This window comes from Cervus elaphus, chromosome 20 (assembly GCF_910594005.1).
Source record: "Cervus elaphus chromosome 20, mCerEla1.1, whole genome shotgun sequence".
Taxonomy (NCBI): Eukaryota; Metazoa; Chordata; class Mammalia; order Artiodactyla; family Cervidae; genus Cervus; species Cervus elaphus.
Window position 1 is genome coordinate 73,615,002 of NC_057834.1, and position 18,471 is coordinate 73,633,472.

Consider the following 18,471-nt stretch of genomic DNA (forward strand, 5'->3'; position numbering starts at 1 on the left):
GTGTTTCTGTTTTCAACACTCCTTTCCAAGTCCAGTTTTTTAAATTGCAATAAAAATATACTTATTGTGGTAAAATTTACAATTTTAATGTATACAGCCTGTTTCATTAAGTACATTCTCATTGTTGTGCAACCAGTTTCCAAAACTCTTCACCTTGTAAAACTGAAACTCTGTGCCTGTTCAACAACTCCCCATTCCCGTCTTCCCTCAACCCCTGGAAACCACCCTTGTACTTTCTGTCTCTGAATTTGACTCCTCTAGTTAATCTCAGGTAAGTGAAATCATAGAGTATTTATTTTCCTGTGACTGGCTTACTTTACTAAGAGTAATGTCCTCAAGGTTCATTGATGTTGTAATGTTGTATCAGAATTTTCTTCCTTTTTTATGGCTGAATAATACTCCATTGTGTGTGCATACAACTTTTTGTTTATCTGTTTATTCATTGATGAACATTTAGATTGCTTCTGCCTTTTGGCTGTTGTGAGTAATGCTGCTATGAATATGAGTGTACAAATGACTATTTGAGCCCGTGTTTTCATTTGTGGGGGGTATATACCCAGAAGTGAAATTGCTGAATCATGTGGTAATTCTGTATTTAATTTTTTGAGGAATTGCTATACCGTTTTCCGCAGCAGCTGAACCATTTTACATTCTTTCCAACAATTCACAGGGGACTAGTTTTTCCACATCGTCACTAATACTTGTTAATTCTCTGTGTTGTCTTTTGTTTTTTTAAATAGTCATCCTAATGAGTGTGAAGTGGTATCTCATTATGCTTTTGATTTGCTTTTCCCTTGTGATTAGTAAAGGTCTTCCCTCGTAGCTTAATTGGTAAAGAGTCTGCCTGCAATGCAGGAGACCCAGGTTCAATTCCTGGGTCTGGAAGATCCCCTGGAGAAGGAGATGGCAACCCACTCCAGTATTCTTGCCTGGAAAATCCCATGGACAGAATAGCCTGATGGGCTACAGTCTGTGGGGTCGCAAGAGTGGGACACAACCTAGCAACTAAACCACCACCAGTGATTAATAATGTTGACCATCTTTTCATGTGCTTGTTTGCCATTATGTCTTCTTTAAGGAAATGGTAGGTTCAGTCCTTTGCCTGATTTTTAAATGGATTGTTGTTGAGTTATGGAAGTTTCTTATATATTCTCAAGGTCAATCCATATCAGATATATGCAAATATTTTTGAAGGTATTTCCTCTCATTCTGTGGGCTGTCTTTTTGTTTTGTTGTTAATGTCCTCTGATACACAAAAGTTTTTATTTTTGAAGTCCAACTTACCTATTTTTCCTTTTGTTACCTGTGTCATATTTCCTTATTGTCAAAGCTGTTTTTGAGAGATAATTCAAAACTTTGAAAATAAGTGTTTTGTCATTTATTATGAACTATTTATTTTACAATATAAATACATTTGTTTTATTTTATAAGTATATTTGCAATATGGGCAAAGTATTATGTTTAAAAATCTTATTTTTAAAAATGTTTTATTAGATTCTCTTCCAACCCATAATACAGTTTTGGCTGCAACACCTAGAATTTTCTTCCCACCTGAAATGCCTTTTTGTCTGTAAATTTCAATTTAAGGTCTGGGTCAAAAGTAATCACAACACATTATGATTTGCAAAAGTTTATAAAACAGTATCCATTTTATGTTCTATTGCTAGTATTCCTCAGAAATTATTGCATATCCACAAAAACTTCAGGGCCTCTCTGATAGCTCAGTTGGTAAAGAATTCACCTGCAATGCAGGAGACCCCGGTTCGATTCCTGGGCCGGGAAGATCCTCTGGAGAAAGGATAGGCTACCCACTCTAGTATTCTTGGGCTTCCCCTGTGGCTCAGCTGGTAAAGAATCCACCTGCAATGAGGGAGACCTGGGTTCAATCCCTGGGTTGGGAAGGTCCCCCAGAGAAGGGAAAGTCTACCCACTCCAGTATTCTCTGGAGAATTTGATGGGGTCACAAAGAATCGGCTGAGTGACTTTCCCTTTCACTTTCAAAGAAAAACTTCAGACAAGAACCAACTGCATAAGATATCTGTAATCAGCTATTTAAGTCATGCTATCATATGCAATTCTAATTTTAGTCATTACTTTTATATCATGAAAATTATAAAATTTTGCCACATTTCTGTACATCTTAGTCACAAAATAGCAAGATTTGAATTACTTTTTGTTGATTCTTTTTTTGTTGTTGTTGTTGATTCTTAAATGCTAATTAAAATGAAGACGCTGCTATGCTGCACGCTTTGTTTAAAATGAAACATAACATGTATTTCACCAGTTTTCAAAAACAAAAGGAGTGCATTAAATTTTACTGTTAAAAATTTTTTTTTTACTGTTAATAGGAGTATGTTAGCCTCAAATGTCTCATAAGTGAATCCTAATTGCTGGTTCATTGGTATTTTTTCAATATTCAACTGGCTGGAACTTATTTCATTTGTCATTATTGACCCCTTTGTCCTCTTAGCTTTTCTCCTCTCTTGGCTTTCCTAGCACCATCCACTTTTGACTCTTTGCTTGTTGAAGTTGTTTTCAGTTCTGTGTGTTTGTATTCCTTTGAGAATCCAAGATTTTTAGGTTTTTAAAAACTATTCAGTATACAGTGAAGGACCTCACTTATATAGTTTCAAGAGCCATCTTTACAACAATAAATTCTAATCTAGCTCCATCCTAGCATGTTTTCTCGTAACTAACAATCTTATACCCTATTAAAAAATTATTTATTTATTTGACTGTGCCAGGTCTTAGTTGTGGCAAGTAGGATTTTTAGTTGTGGCGTGCGAACTCTTAGTTGCAGCACATTGAATCTCTTCCCTGACCAGAGATTGATCCCAGGCCCCCTGCATTGGGAGCATGGAGTCTTAGCAGGGAAGTCCCATAATCTTACATCTTTAAAAAAAATTATGAACATAGTATACAGAAAAGTTCATAAAACACACTACATTATATGTAAAAACAGTATCCATATAACTACTACTTGGGTCAAGATAGAATATTGTCTGTATTCCAGAAGTCTGCGTGATCACACCCTGCTCCCTTATCCTGAATTTTATAGTAGTGACTCCTCTGCTTTACCTTATAGTAATGTCATCTTTGTATTCATCTCTCATCCATACAGTTTAGTTTTCTGTTTCTGAATTTCGTGTAGAGTCATGTTGAATATTTGTGTCTCTTCTTTCTTTGTTCACCGTTACTTTAGTGAGTCATCATTTTTCTCACTGCAACATTTCCATTTTATAAATATATGGCAATGTGTATGTCCATTTGTAAATTTCCAGATTGGGACTGTTACAAACAATGCTGTGATTATAAGCAATCTTATACACTATACTGGCCACAAGTGCACAAGAGTTTCTTTAGCATGTATGGCAGGGTGTGGAATGGCTGGGTCATAAGCATGCAGATCATCAGTTTTATTTTCCAGAGTGTCTGTGCCAGTTTTAACTTCCATCCACAGCATATGAAAGTTCTGTTGTTCCACAGCCCTTGGTGGTGTCAGATGTTTTAATTTATGCCAGTCTGGGGGGTATGCAGTAATATTTCATCATGATTTTAATTTCCATTTGCTGTTTTACTAATGAGGTTGGAAACTTGGATTTCATCTTTTATATGGTGCCTATTACAATCTTCTGTATTTTTTCATGTGGGTTGTTTATCTTTTTCTTAAGTATATATAGTTCTTTTAAGTTTTATTTTATTTTTAATTGGAGGATAATTACTTTACAATATTGTGACGGTTTCTGTCATATGTTATGTGTTGCAGATATCTACTTCCACTTTCTAACTTGTCTTTTGTTGTCGTTTTTAACATATTGTGTCTTTTGATCAGTAGACCAATGTTTTTAATGGACAGTAGAGAGTTCCTCCTGAAAGTTGTACAGGAACTCCAAATTCAAGATGTTTAAAATCAAATGTGTTTCTATTCCATCCAAAATGTTTTTATACTTTTGTATCTCAAGTCTTGTTTGATGGTATCATCTCTTACCGAATTACTCAACTTAGTAGGAACTTCACTTACGCCTTTCTTATTGTTCTGCCGTATTTATCAAGGCTGAGTATGTAAACTTCCAACTTTATTTGAGAATATGAAGTTATTTTCACAAAGAGCTTGTGCTAGTTAACATTCCTACTAGCATTTCAGCTGCTCGCCTACTCATGTAAATTTGCCTTCAGTGCAGTCAGTTCAGTTCAGATCAGTCACTCAGTTGTGTCCGACTCTTTGCGTCCACACACCAGGCTTCCCTGTTCGTCACCAACTCCCAGAGCTTGCTCAGACTCATGTCCATCGAGTCAGTGATGCCATCCAACCATCTCATCCTCTGTCACCCCTTCTCCTGCTGCCTTCAGTCTTTCCCAGCATCAGGGTCTTTTCCGGTGACTCTGTTCTTCACCTCAGGTGGCCAAAGAATTGGAGCTTCAGCTTCACCATCAGTCCTTCGAATGAATAGTCAGGACTGATTTCCTTTAGGATTGACTGGTTTCAGATATTTCTTAATAATTCATACAGATTAAACATGTCCAGCTCTTCAGTTTCTTCAAAACATAAAAGGCATGGGTAAATATAAAACTAAATCAGAGGTAATTTTACTCATTTCAGAAACTTAAAAAAAAAATCTTTCATGGCCTTTCTGTTCCTCCCTGCTACTCCCTAATGTATCTGCATTCGTCCCTACCTGAACATCACAGCTTCCTGTTCAACTTCTTTTTCTCTGGCCTGAGCTCTCCCACGGAGCCACCAGAATTATCTTTCTAAGGCATAAAAACTTTATTGACTGCCTTTTACCTACCAAATCACATCAAAACTCCTCAGCACAAATGCTAGCCTTTTCATTTATTGTTCAAACTTTCACCTCCAGCCTCTTCTTTGACCATTACCACCCTGTCCTCTCTCCCCAGCACCTACACACAAACACACACACTCTCACTCTTTCAAAGTGTTTATATTCTTTTAAAATTTTGTACCATTTACAAGCTATCATGTCTTCAGAAAATTGCTGTTTTCCTGTATCCTCTAGTCCTCTGCTTTTTACATGTTTTCTGTTTATTGAGTTTTCCTTGACCAGTTTGCTATTAATACATGTGATAGATATGTTTTCAATAAACATCTTAATGATTCAACCTTCATTCATTTATTTATTATATACAAGTTAAGATCTATAAATAGATCTTTTGTTAAAATCCTAAACTCCTTTTTCAATTACAAAAACAATACATTTTAGGTTATGTTTAATCATGGAAATATTTTAGATCATTTTCAAGTTCCACTAGGGGGAGAACTCAACTTAGTCAAATATTTTTATACTTCAAATCTCTTCAGACTAATTCTTCCAGTTACCATTGCTCTCTTGTAAATAAAAATTTTACCCACAAACCAAATTCTTTCAAACTCTTCATTTCATAAATTACATGACTATGTAATTAGTTGTTGATAAAAATAAAGACTACTTTTTAAAAAAGTAGTTAAGAAAATTGTACTTTTGTGAATGTCTCATTTAGATGAGGAAATACTCATTTATGTACATACTGTAGCATTCTATAGAAGATATACTTATGAGGTTGAAGTTGATTGTATTTATTTTCAAAGAGTCTACAGTCAACTTGAAACTTTCAGGTCTGATTCATAATCACTACCCTGCCATGTTATTCTGAGTGAACTACATTTGTAATATGCTTAATGTTCTTTATAATAATGCCTTTTCCACAGTCTTTGGAGGAGCTAATTTACATTAGTGCCTCATAGTGAATTTAATTTTTTTTTTTAATGTGGCATCTTTCAAATTTTAGCCATTTTCCTGAGCTATTTGTAAAAGTTATTGCTGAGGTTTCCTCCTCCTCAAGCAGAATGACATTTATTAATGGATTTTAGTCACTTGTTTGAAGCAGATCATACATACCCCTATAGAATTAAGGGGTTGAACTCTACAGTGACATTAAATATAAAAAATATGATATCATGTATATCATTTTAATATTTTTCAGAGTAATCATTATGAACTTTAAATACTATATAATCTCACTTCATTCAGGTCTCTATAGTTTTCTTAGATAAAGCTCCTGTTGCCAAATTTCTATCTAAAATAATATTCATATCCTAATCACTGTGCTCTTATGCTGCTTTATGTTTCTTCAAAACAATTGTTTCTTGCCATAAATTATGCATGTTTGTTGTTGTCCACATTCTCCGCTAGAGTGGAAGCTCCATGAGAGAGAAATGTTTGCCTGTTTTATTCAGTCACTGTCTTTCTAAGTGCTGGTATATAATGCTTAGCATATAACCATCATTCACATATTTGTATTTGAAGAAGTTAAATTAACAGTAATTTGCTCACCTGTTGTTTCTTCAGTAAGTGGTTTTTATTTTATATAATTTGAGTATTAGATTTTTTTAAATTCAGCAGTTACCACTGTATTCACACTTGTATGAATATGTATTTTTTGATCATTAGGTCACTACTGGCTAGGAAAGATAAAATGAATGCAGATTCTGCCTAAGTGCATTTGTCATTAGACAGAAGGAGTGATTGAGCCTGGGTCCCTTCTTTGCAGTATCACTGAGTAGAATTAAAGCTCTGAAAATGTATGTACATTATTGGTGTTAGTAATAAACTAACATTTATTAGTTAATAAGTGTTTTGTTAATAATAAATATTTTAATTAATAATAAATGTTTATTAACTAATAATATTAGTAATAACTAACTAATGTTATTGGTGTTACTAATAACACCAATAATAATAAAAAAGTTGGACATGACTGAGAAACAGAAAAACAATTGTTAATGGCTTTAATTACATGTGAGATGATGCCATTGTTATCTTTTAAAGGAGAATTTTATTTTTTTCTTGCTATCTGCACATATACTTTACAAACTAATTGAATGGCTCAGGTTAATGGAATTTCTATAAGTAGCCTGCAAAAATAAATATGATATACCTTGATCAGAATTAAAAGGGTCAATAAACTTAGTTTTTATTGGAAATGAGAATTTTAGAATACTAAGTAACTCTGTGGTCACAGTTTTTGTCTTTCTGTTTTCTTGTAATTGCTAGAGATTTTTTTGGTTGGTTGACAGTATAGATTTTGAAGACAAACAACTTCTTAACTATCTTGTCTGCCAAGTTATTTAACTTGATTTTGAATTTACTCATTCAAACCTAAAGTTATCTGCTTTAGAGTTGGTATTAAGTGAGAAAGCATGTATCAAGTTATCAAGTGTTCTTTCTTCCCTAACTAGTTTCCAGAAAATCAGCTTATCAATGACCTTTTGTAAAAGATCACACTCAGCATTGTAAGGGCTTCCAAAAATTACAACCAAAATGCAGAAAGTCTTCTGAGTTCCCTTTAAGATAATTTTTATCCACTCCAGATAACGAATTTATCCCTTTCCAAGAATTAGATGTGGCTTCAAATTAAGAATTGCTTTGACTTTTTTTTGGGGGGGGGTGAACTTATTTCTGTCCACTCTCAGTCTTCATTTTTGTGTATTTAAAGTATTAATAGCTGGCATCATTGAATATTTAAAACTTGCCAAGCATTATTATTAGCAATATATTTGTATTTGCTTATTTAATCCTTGTAGCAGTCTTATGATACTGTTGTTAATATTCCCATCTAATAGTGGAGGAAACTGAAGCATAAAGATTTTTTTTTAATTAACTAATTTATTTATTTTACTTTACAATATTGTATTGGTTTTGCCATACATTGACTTGAATTCGCCATGGGTGTACATGTGTTCCCCATCCTGAACCCCCCTCCCACCTCCCTCCCCATCCCATCCCTCTGGGTCATCCCAGTGTACCAGCCCCGAGCACCCTGTATCATGCATCGAACCTGGACTGGCGATTCGTTTCGCATATGATAATTTACATGTTTCAGTGCCATTCTCCCATATCATCCTGCCTTCACCCTCTCCCACAGAGTCCAAAAGAGTAATATTCCATTGTGTATGTGTACCACGGCTTTCTTATCCATTCATCTGCTGATGGACATCTAGGTTGCTTCCATGTCCTGGCTATTATAAACAGTGCTGCGATGAACATTGGGGTACACGTGCCTTTTCAATTCTGGTTTCCTCGGTGTGTATGCCCAGCAGTGGGATTGCTGGGTCATATGGCAGTTCTATTTCCAGTTTTTTAAGGAATTCTCCACACTGTTCTCCATAGTGGCTGTACTAGTTTGCATTCCCACCAACAGTGTAAGAGGGTTCCCTTTTCTCCACACCCTCTCCAGCATTTATTGAAGCATAAAGATTTTTAAATGAGATTTTATTGTAAGTTTAAGAACCCACTCTGTAACTTAAATTCCTTCCAGAACTAAAATGAAATTTTTTTTCTTTAGTTTTACAAGTACTGTCATGTTAATTATATGGAGTTTCTTGATAGACTCCCCCCTACAGCTTTGTTACTACTAGTTCCCTGTTCTTCACCTGCATCTTTTGATAGCTCCCATGGCTTTCAGGATGAAGTTCAAATTCTGGCTGTTCTCACAAGACAATTCCTGCTCTGATTCTTACCACCCTTTCTGGCTTCATTTCCTGCTTTTCCCAGCATATACCTGTGCTTGAGCCACCATAAACTATTTAAGAACTCTTTGAATCTGTCATTGAGAATCACTCTGTTTTTCTTCTCTCCTCCTTTGATCTTATCATTTCAAAGGGCTGATTAAGCTTGACATATTGTGATCAGCCTTCCCTGATGATGCCAGTCCAGCCAATTTTGTTGTGTCTCTGCTCTCATAACCCCCTCTGTTATAGAGCTCTGTTATTTCATCTCATATTATATTAATCATTCTCATTTAAAAGCCCAGATTGTGGAGAACAGATTAAATTATTTAAATGAAGTATTAGTTTCAATTCAGCAAATATTTATGGAATACCTACTATGTACTAGTCACTACTCCAAACACTTATAAGAATTAGTGAACAAAACGCATAAAAAAGATTCCTTTCCTCATCAATCAAGCTTACTGGGAGAGGAAGAAATAGGATGAACAAAACAAATGAATCTTAAAGTGTGTAATTCAGAAGATGATGAATACAATAGAGAGGAAAATGTAGGAAAAGGAGAGTGTTGGGGTGTTGAGGTAGGCTACCATTGCTATTTTAGGTAATGTGATCAGGAAAGGCTCATTAGAAGGGGTTTTTTTAAACAAAGATTTGCAATGCAGATTTGTGATAGGAATGCCCTGCTAAGGGAATCTTAAGAACAAAGGGCCTAATGCCAGGGGCACGTCGTCTCAGTCCCTGAGTGGAGTAAGAGGGGATGTTAGAGGAAGTCTGAGAGGTAAATAGGGCCAAATATGTATGGCAAAGGAACTTCGGCCCTTCTCTGAGTAAGGCAGAAAATCATGGGAGGGTTCTGAGCATAGGAGTCATCAGTTAGATGACATTTAACCTTTTAAAAAGATTAATTTGAACTTCATTCAGAAAAAAATATGCTTGTAGGAATTCATAGTATTTAGATGGGAGGAAATGGTGGTTAAAAATTGTTTCCTTCTCTTCGTGGAATTTTCCACCTTTATTTTGTTGATCCAAATGTTACTTACTAGTTGAGGACTATATTTTTGCATTAGTACTCTCTGCACTTTCCAAGTGGTAGAACAAAACACAGAAAAGTTTTTGCTCAGTTTGTTGAGGAAAACAGATGAGAATTGAATCCAAGCCTTCTGATACTTAAGTGGAATTGAGTTTGTGTTTTGATTTTTATAAAAATAAATGTATTAATTTGTCATAACCATATTAAAAGCTTCTGTGAGCTAAGCACATCTATAAAATTAATGCTCCTTTGTTATAAATAATGAAAAGTTTTAAATTTAAAACAGTTCTATTCGAATCCAAATTTGCGTTCCTTTCCTGGTACCCAGTAACATTTACCCACTTTCGTTAGTTTGCCCAACATATCACCTCTAGGGATGCCTCATATGGGCAATACCCCAACCACTCTTGGCTTAAAAACACCCACTCAGAATTCTGTTCTGACATAAAATGAGGGAGTTAGATTTAAATCAGTGTGCCCAGATCAGTAGGCAGTTTTGACAGAGATAGAGAGGAAGTGATAAAAATCTTTACCATTTAACTTAAGAAAGTGTATCTTAATAATGTAAAATTACAATGACATAACTAAATGATAGAGTTTATCATGAAGCTTTGTGATTAGTTTGTATTTCCTAGTTTTCTGAGCTAATTTAACTTGTTAATAGTTTCACAGCAGGTGGTAGCTTATATGCCAACTCTTGACTAACAGACTTCTTTTTGGAGAACTTTTTCCCTTTTAAGTACAATGGTTTCTGTTTCAAGCAAGTTATTTAAATATTAAAATATTTTTCATTTTTCTTTCATGATCTTGCTTGAATTTTTAAGCATTTTAAAGTTAGGAAAATAGCTATTTTGTAATCTTATCTGGTCTTAATACTAGTTCTCAACAAAGAGAGTTAATGTATACAGAGTATTTAATTCAGTTTGCTATCTGGTCATTAGATATTGTAAATTATGTCAAAATTCTTTTTTTAACTAAAGTGCTCAGAGTTGGTTCTCTGATCTCTAGCTTTAGTATGCAATTAAATATAAAGGAATTAAGTATCCAGAGGTTTTTAAGATATTGCTGTATCTAGGAATTAAGGATGTCATTCACTTACCTGAGACCAGCTCTTAATAGCATCTAAAGAATTAATGAAAGAATTAAGAATTAGATCCTCACTATCAGTGATCATCTTGGTGTTATTAAAAATTAGGTTAGGGAATTCCATGGTGGTCCAGTGATTAGGACTTGGTGCTTTCATGCCATGACCAGGGTTCAGTCCCTGTGTATGTATACTCGATTGTGTCCGACTCTTTGCCACCCCGTGAACTGTAGCCTGCCAGGTTCCTCTGGCTATGGGATTTCCCAAGCAAGTATACCGGAGTGGGTTGCCGTTTCCTTTTCCAGGGGCTCTTCCTGACCCAGGGATCAAATCCATATTTCTTGCCATCTAGTGCATTGGGAGGAAGATTCTTTACCATTGCGCCAGCTGGGAAGCCCTTCTAGGAGAACTAAGATGCCGTAAGTGGTGTATTGTGGCCAAAAAATTTTAAAAATAAAAATTAGTTTATGTTCACTTAGCACATAGATTTTGATTTCTAATACCATTCTCCAATAAAAGAAACCAAGGCTCCTCAGAGAAACAGCTGATTCCAGGCCTGGAACAGGAAATATAGAAGATGAGCCTGGATATCTTACAATGTCAGAAAGTAAGGAGGTGCTCCAAAACAAAAGAAAATAAAACCCTACATTAATGGAATAGAGAGGGGCCAACTGAAAAAGCTCCCAATGGCCAAAGGTAGAACAATATTTAAAATAGGGAAAAATTATTAACATAATAGTAGATTATAGATCAAGGTGCAGTGAGTTAATAAATTAATAAATGAGGAAGAAGAGATAAATCTCTATGCAGAAGAATTCCAAATAATTTTTGTAGATACTCTGCCTTTAAAAGGGAATCATAAATTTCTACTCTTTAAATGTAGGCTGTGCACAGTGACTTCCTTCCATGAAGTCCAGAATGGAAAGGGTAAGGAAAAAAGACTTTTTTTAAAAAAAAATTTTATTTATTTGGTTGAATTGGGTCTTAGTTGTGGCGCTCTGGCTCAGTAGCTCTGCAGCACCTGGGATCTTAGTTCCCTGACCAGGAATTGAACCTGCATCCTCGACACTGGAAGGCAGATTCTTAACCACTGGACTACCAGGGGAGTCCCCAAGACTCACTTTTTAAAAGAAACCTGACAAAACACTGCCTAACCCAGATAATCAAATCAGCATCAACAGTTGTAAATCACACTGATAGTATATAGTCTTAATAGGATGTGATGAAATGGCACTTTACCTCTGTGGTCTTCCAGTAACCCATAATCACATTCTTACTATGAGAAAAATATCAGACAAATTTCAGTAGTGGGGCATCTGACAAAACATCTGACCAGCATGCCTCAAAGCTGTCAAGGTCATCAAAAACATGGAAAATCTGAGAGACTCACAGCCAAGAGGAACCTAAGGAGACACAGCAACCAAATGTAATGTGATATCCTGCATAGATCCTAGAACAGAGAAAGGACCTTGGGTTTAAAACAAAAAACAAAAACATCTAAGAAAAACTGAATAAACTTTAAATGTTAGTTACTAACAGTGTATCAGTGTTGGTTCATTAATTGTAACAACACAGAAGATATTAATGATAGGGGAAACAGTGCCAAGGAGTATATGGTACTCTTCTCAGTTTTTTGTAAATTTAAAACTGTTTGAGAATCAAAGTCTGTTATAAAAAAATAATTTATGGGAATTCCCTGGAGGTCCAGTGGTCAGGACTCGGTGCTCTGTCTGCAGGGGCCTGGGTTCAATCCCTGATCAGGGAACTAAGATCCCACAAGCCATGCAATGGCGGGGGCGGGGGGGGGGATTTTTTTTTTTTTTCAATTTTTTAAAAATTAAAAGTACTTTATAAAAATTCTATAGTTTTTAGAAACCCCTGAAATTTGATAGAATTTTAAGTATTAGTCACAAAATTGATCTAATTAAATGGATTTATAAGAATTATTTTCTAGCTTTTGGACCTTGTGCAAATGCTTATTTTTTTCATGTGTATATTTAACTGATCTAGTAAGAAACATCACTTTAAAAGTGTGTTTGTGTCAGTAGGGGAAGAAGACAGTGGAATGAATTGAGGGAATAGCATAGAAATATATATATTACCATATGTAAAACAGATAGCAAGTGAGAATTTGCTATGTGACAGAGGGCACACAACCCAGTGTTCTGTGACAACCTAGAGGGATGGGATGGGGTGGGAGAAGGGAAGGGAGTTCAGGAGGGACGGGGCATATGTGAATACCTGCGACTGATTGATGTTGATGTATGGCAGAGGCCAACACAATATTGTAAAGCAATTATCCTCCAATTAAAAAAGGAAAATGCAATTAAATCAATCTTAGTAGTGAGAAAAAATTTTATTTTCTCCTTTCCATACTTTTCAGCTTACTTTATTATTTCTTAAAAATATTTATATGTACTTTTTTTTTCTAGTTACTAAAACATAAAAGAGTATTCAAACCTTTTTGTCTGTGACTTGAAATTACAGGAAATTGTTTTAGAAACTTACCAATAGTACATGATATGAGTATGATTTGTTTTTAGATGTTTCAAATGAGTCACCTTGAAGTCATGGAGAGGCTACCATTTACCACATTTACTATTCTGAATAATTGTTCCTAAGGCAAAGTACAAATCAGTAAAAACCTACTAAAGCTTAGTGGTTGCTATTGATGTTTCAGTAAGGTTATGTTGATTAATCACAGTGATTGCTTATCAACTGTCACGGATTTACTCAAATCATTGTATTTTCTGCTACTATCATAATTTCATATGTAGTTATAATTTGCTTAATATATTTTGCTTTAACTGAAAAATATCACATTAGGACTTAGAAATTGTTCCGCTGCTTGCTGCAAGTTAATATGGTTGCCTCTGTGACCGTTGAACATAGTTTCATAATATAGCCTTAAAAAAAAGTATTATTTAACCTTTAAAACAATCAAGATAGTGCCTTTTAAGGGTCTCTAAAGTGGTTTAATTTTTACTGGATAGAAAAAGAGCTCATATATATCTTTATGTAGCATAATCTCTCTTTTTGTTACATTTTTTATCTTTGGGTATAATTTAAAATATTTTTTAATGTAAGCTTTACACTTGCATTTGAGACTAAGCAACCTGCATTGTGTCATGACCCTTCTAATACCACAAACCTTCTGTAATACTACTCCGAGCAAAAAACCCACATCCTATGTATAACCTTAGATTTATTTTGAAATCTCTATGAAGAGAGCATAGAGAGATTACTAATTGTTTCTGTTATTTCCTTTAAGGGTGTGATGTCTATTTGTAAACCATGTTTTAAGTTTTACTTTGTCAGGCTTAAAATGTTAAAGTATATCAAGTACTGATTTCCTATTCAAGAGTTCCTGTATAAAAGTTTAAAAACTAAGAATTGGGTAGTATGTTAGATATCTGTACGGCATTCAAGAAAGGAGAAAGCAGTGGAACTGACAGTAGCCAATATTTCTAATATCACTGGCCAGCACAATACTAACAAACAATTGCAGTTTAAACAATAAGCTACCCCCCCCCCAACTCCGTTTTATTCCCGCTCTTCTATTGCTTCCTATTTTGGTTTGTATTCTTTGTGTAACTTCTTAAGATGGATGCATAAATCTAGCATTTTTAGTATTTAAAAGCATGGTTAACTACTCATCATAAGGAGAATGGTTAAACCATAGTAGATGCATATTTATAAAAGTCTGTATCTTTAAGAAAGAATAAGGAAAGTTCTGCAACACATAATGAGAAAAATTATAGACAGTGTGTGTGATAATTCCATTTGTATATGTTAAAAAGTATCCACGTGTGTGTGTGTAAGTACACTGGGATGTATGCTGTGATATCTATCAAAGCCTGTCTGTGGAGAGTAAAGGGCTTGGTGCAGAAGAGTAAAGAGCACTCCAGTTTTTTTTTTTTTTTTTTTTTAATTTTTTAATTTTTTTTTTTTAATTTTTTAATTTTTTAATTTTTAATTTTTTTTAAATTTTTTTTTAAATTTTTTTATTAGTTGGAGGCACTCCAGTTTTTATACCATATGAAATTATTTGATTACCACTATAATTTTTTAATGTACTTACATTTAAATAACTTTTGAGGTAACCATTGCTAGAATGGAAATAAGAATTAGAGCCTCCAAATAATTATAGGAAAATAGCAATGAAGAATACTTGGTCATCCTAGCAAAAATGTCACTTTTCTTCTCTGGCTTTAAAGTCTTTGGTCTGGGTCCTGCCTACTTCTGTGACTGAATCATAAACCGCATTCCCCTTCATGTCATGCTCTAGCAGCACCAACTTTCTTTTTGTTTCTTGAACCAAGCTTTTTCACTCTTACAGGTTTTTGCTCTTGCTCTTTCCTATATTTGGAATGCTATGCTCCCTGATCTTCCCATGGCTGATTCCTTCTCATCATTTATATCTAAATTTAAAAGTCACCAACTCATAGAGGTTTTTCCTGACCACCTTTGTCAAGTAAATCCCTAATGCTGTTACTCTCTATTTCATCATCGTGTTTTATATTATTTGTAGCTCTTATTAATGTCTGAAATTACCTTCACTTTAAAAATTAACTCACACACACATGTAATATATTAGAACCTTGTTTGTCTTATTAACTGCTGTACACTGTGTACCTGGCATATAACGGGTGATCAAAAATTAATTGTTGAATGAATCTTAGGGAGCAGGAAGCAGCCATGTGTATGAAAACTTAATATTCCTATGCCACAAGATTCAGTGCAGTTCAGTTTAGTCGCTCAGTCGTGTTCGACTCTTTGCGACCCCATGAATCACAGCACGCTAGGCCTCCCTGTCCATCACCAACTCCCAGAGTTCACTCAAACTCATGTCCATCAAGTCGGTGATGCCATCCAGCCATCTCATCCTCTGTCGTCCCCTTCTCCTCCTGCCCCCAATCCCTCCCAGCGTCAGGGTCTTTTCCAATGAGTCAGCTCTTCGTAGGAGGTGGCCAAAGTACTGGAGTTTCAGCTTCAGCACCAGTCCTTCCAATGAACACCCAGGACTGATCTCCTTTAGGATGGACTGGTTGGATCTCCTTGCAGTCCAAGGAACTCTCAAGAGTCTTCTCCAACACCACATTTCAAAAGCATCAATTCTGTGGCGCTCAGCTTTCTTCACAGTCCAACTCTCACATCCATACATGACCACTGGAAAAACCATAGCCTTGACTAGACGGACCTTTGTTGGCAAAGTAATGTCTCTGCTTTTTAATAAGCTATCCAGGTTGGTCATAACTTTCCTTTCAAGGAGTAAGTGTCTTTTAATTTCATGGCTGCAATCACCATCTGCAGTGATTTTGGAACCACAAGATTAGGTAGGTTCAAAGTACTGTTTTTTTTGAGATATAATTGATGTACAGTATTATATAAGTTTCAGGTGTTTAAATACTGAACAAAATTCATTGGTTTAAATACTGTATTTAGGTGGACTAAAACTGCTTTTATAATTTCCTACCCCAACCGTCTAACAAAATAATAATTTTTTTTAAGGCATATGCTTTCCCACTAAACGGATCTTAGTCTTTCAAATAAACTTTCAAAGCAAAAGCTAAGGAAAGAAAGAAAACTGTTTTACAGCACTGCTGCTGCTGCTGCTGCTAAGTTGCTTCAGTCGTGTCCGACTCTGTACGACCCCATGGACGGCAGCCCACCAGGCTCCTCCGTCCATGGGCTTTTCCAGGCTAGAGTACTGGAGTGGGGTGCCATTGCCTTCTCCGGTTTTAGAGCACAGAGGCCTACTAGAGCTCAGCTTCTGACCTGAACTATCTTCCCCTCTCCTTTGTCACCATGCTGTATAAGTAAGTCAGCAAAACCCTCAGAGCATTCAGTCATATCCCAAATGTGGCCAGAAGGAAAATGAGTATGTCTGACTGAAATGTTGTAGAAACTTTTAGGAGTAACAACCCAGTGAAAGAGATTAGAAAGTGAACATCTGAGTCTTAATTAAAGTGAAGGCCTTGGAACAACACACTCTATTTGGGAAATTATCTGAATCCTGAAGCCCAGGTTTTGGCCTGTATCCCCCCAGTTATGTAATACGAAATATCCAAGAAAATCTCAGAAGAATAAACAGAGCCCTTGTTTAGGTAGGTTCTTCCTTTCCCCATGCTATCCCTCAGAGCATGGAGAAATGAAAACAAACTTGAGCATGGAGGGCACATGGTAGGCTCCGGCAGTTGGTGACGGACAGGGAGGCCTGGCGTGCTGTGGTTCATGGGGTCGCAAAGAGTCGGACACAACTGAGCGACTGGACTGACTGACTGAGAATAACTGAGCAGTCACCTGGCCTTGAGTGTGATGAGAAGAAATGGCACAGCAGCTTGGTATATATTATTACAGCAGAGAAGAGAGAAATACCATTCAGAAAGATCTCCAACCAAGAAGAAAGATAATTCAAGAGAGGCGCTGCAGTTACTTCACACTGTAAAACAACTAAATGTGAATTTAATAAAATTAAGAAATCAAAAAATAATTTACAAGTACAGTGAGGTAAGAAGGAAGATTGTAGCACTAAGGAAATAAATTAAAGCCCAATGATGCTTCTGAATTGTGGTGTTGGAGAAGACTCTTGAGAGTCCCTTGGACTGCAAGGAGATCCAACCCATCCATCCTAAAGGAGATCAGTCCTGGGTGTTCATTCACTCTTAATACTTTGGCCACCTGGTGCGAAGAGCTGACTCATTTGAAAAGACCCTGATGCTGGGAAAGATTGAGGGCAGGAGGAGAAGGGGACAACAGAGGATGAGATGGTTGGATGGCATCAACAACTCAATGGACATGAGTTTGGGTAGACTCCAGCAGTTAGTGATGGACAGGGAGGCCTGGCGTGCTGCAGTTCATGGGGTTGCAAAGAGTCAGACACAACTGAGTGACCGAACTGAACTGAACTGAACACCATTGCAGAAATCACAAAAGAATCACCTAATTCAATGGACCACGCTGAAAATTGGACTATTGGCATAGAAGAAAAGCTTGAGAAAATATTCACAGTCAATGTAGAGGTTAAGAATGTAAAGCATATTAGTTAATGGTTATAGATGACAGACAGATACTCTTTAACACTGAGGATAATTGGTATCCCACTGCAAATGGAAAGAAGATATATGTAAAAATAAGCAAGAAGAGGGCCTTGAAATTAATGAAGATACAAATATACAAATTAAAAGAATACCCCGTGTTCTAGGAAAATTTGACACAATGCTCCATAAACACTTAAAGCAAATTATCTACAAAGTTGTATGGGAAGATTAAAGACTTGTCCTCCAGATTGCTCACAGCATATTCAGTGCCAGAAATCGACAGAGCAATGGCTGTGCTGCAGTCTTCAGTACGATAGCCACTAGCCAGTCTCTTGTGGTCGTAACCTCGTGTTGCACAGTAGCTGCTAGCTACCATATTAGATAGTGCAGATAGAGAACATTTCTATCACTGCAGAAAGTTATCTTAGTGCTAGTCTACAACATTTTGAGTTTGGCTGACCCAGAAATATTATAGCTAAACAATGTGTAAAGCAGACAAACAGGTTGACATTTTCCAGTGTAAAAGGTTGGTAGTTTACTACTCTCATAATCTTGAAAAAAATTACTAGATAGTGAAATCCAACTTAAAACAAGTTAAAATAAATAATGATGAAATACAGGCACTATTTGGGAAAATGGAAAAATACTGAATCTGTTTAAATATAGAACCAACACCAAAAAAAATATGGGAATAATGGTTACAAGTGAGAGAGTTGTTTTTATTTTTTTTAATAAACTTTGACAATGTAAAAATAACATAGCTAATAAAAATCTAAAAGTGGAGGAGAAGGAGACTTGAAAGCAGGTA

At 35.7% G+C, this 18,471-nt stretch overlaps 1 protein-coding gene across 8 annotated transcripts in view; it reads left to right on the forward strand.

Moving 5' to 3' along the window:
* EVI5 (ecotropic viral integration site 5) overlaps positions 1–18,471 on the forward strand; it is a 226,508-nt gene that overhangs the window by 161,208 nt on the left and 46,829 nt on the right. The window contains exon 19 of one of the 8 annotated variants that reach the window (XM_043875550.1): positions 14,340–14,354. The exons of the other annotated variants lie outside the window; for them this stretch is intronic. Within the exon in view, the coding sequence (XP_043731485.1) occupies positions 14,340–14,348 (9 nt within the window). The 3' untranslated portion in view covers positions 14,349–14,354. Of the gene's footprint in view, positions 1–14,339; positions 14,355–18,471 lie in introns of those variants that run through there. 8 annotated transcript variants of the gene reach the window in all.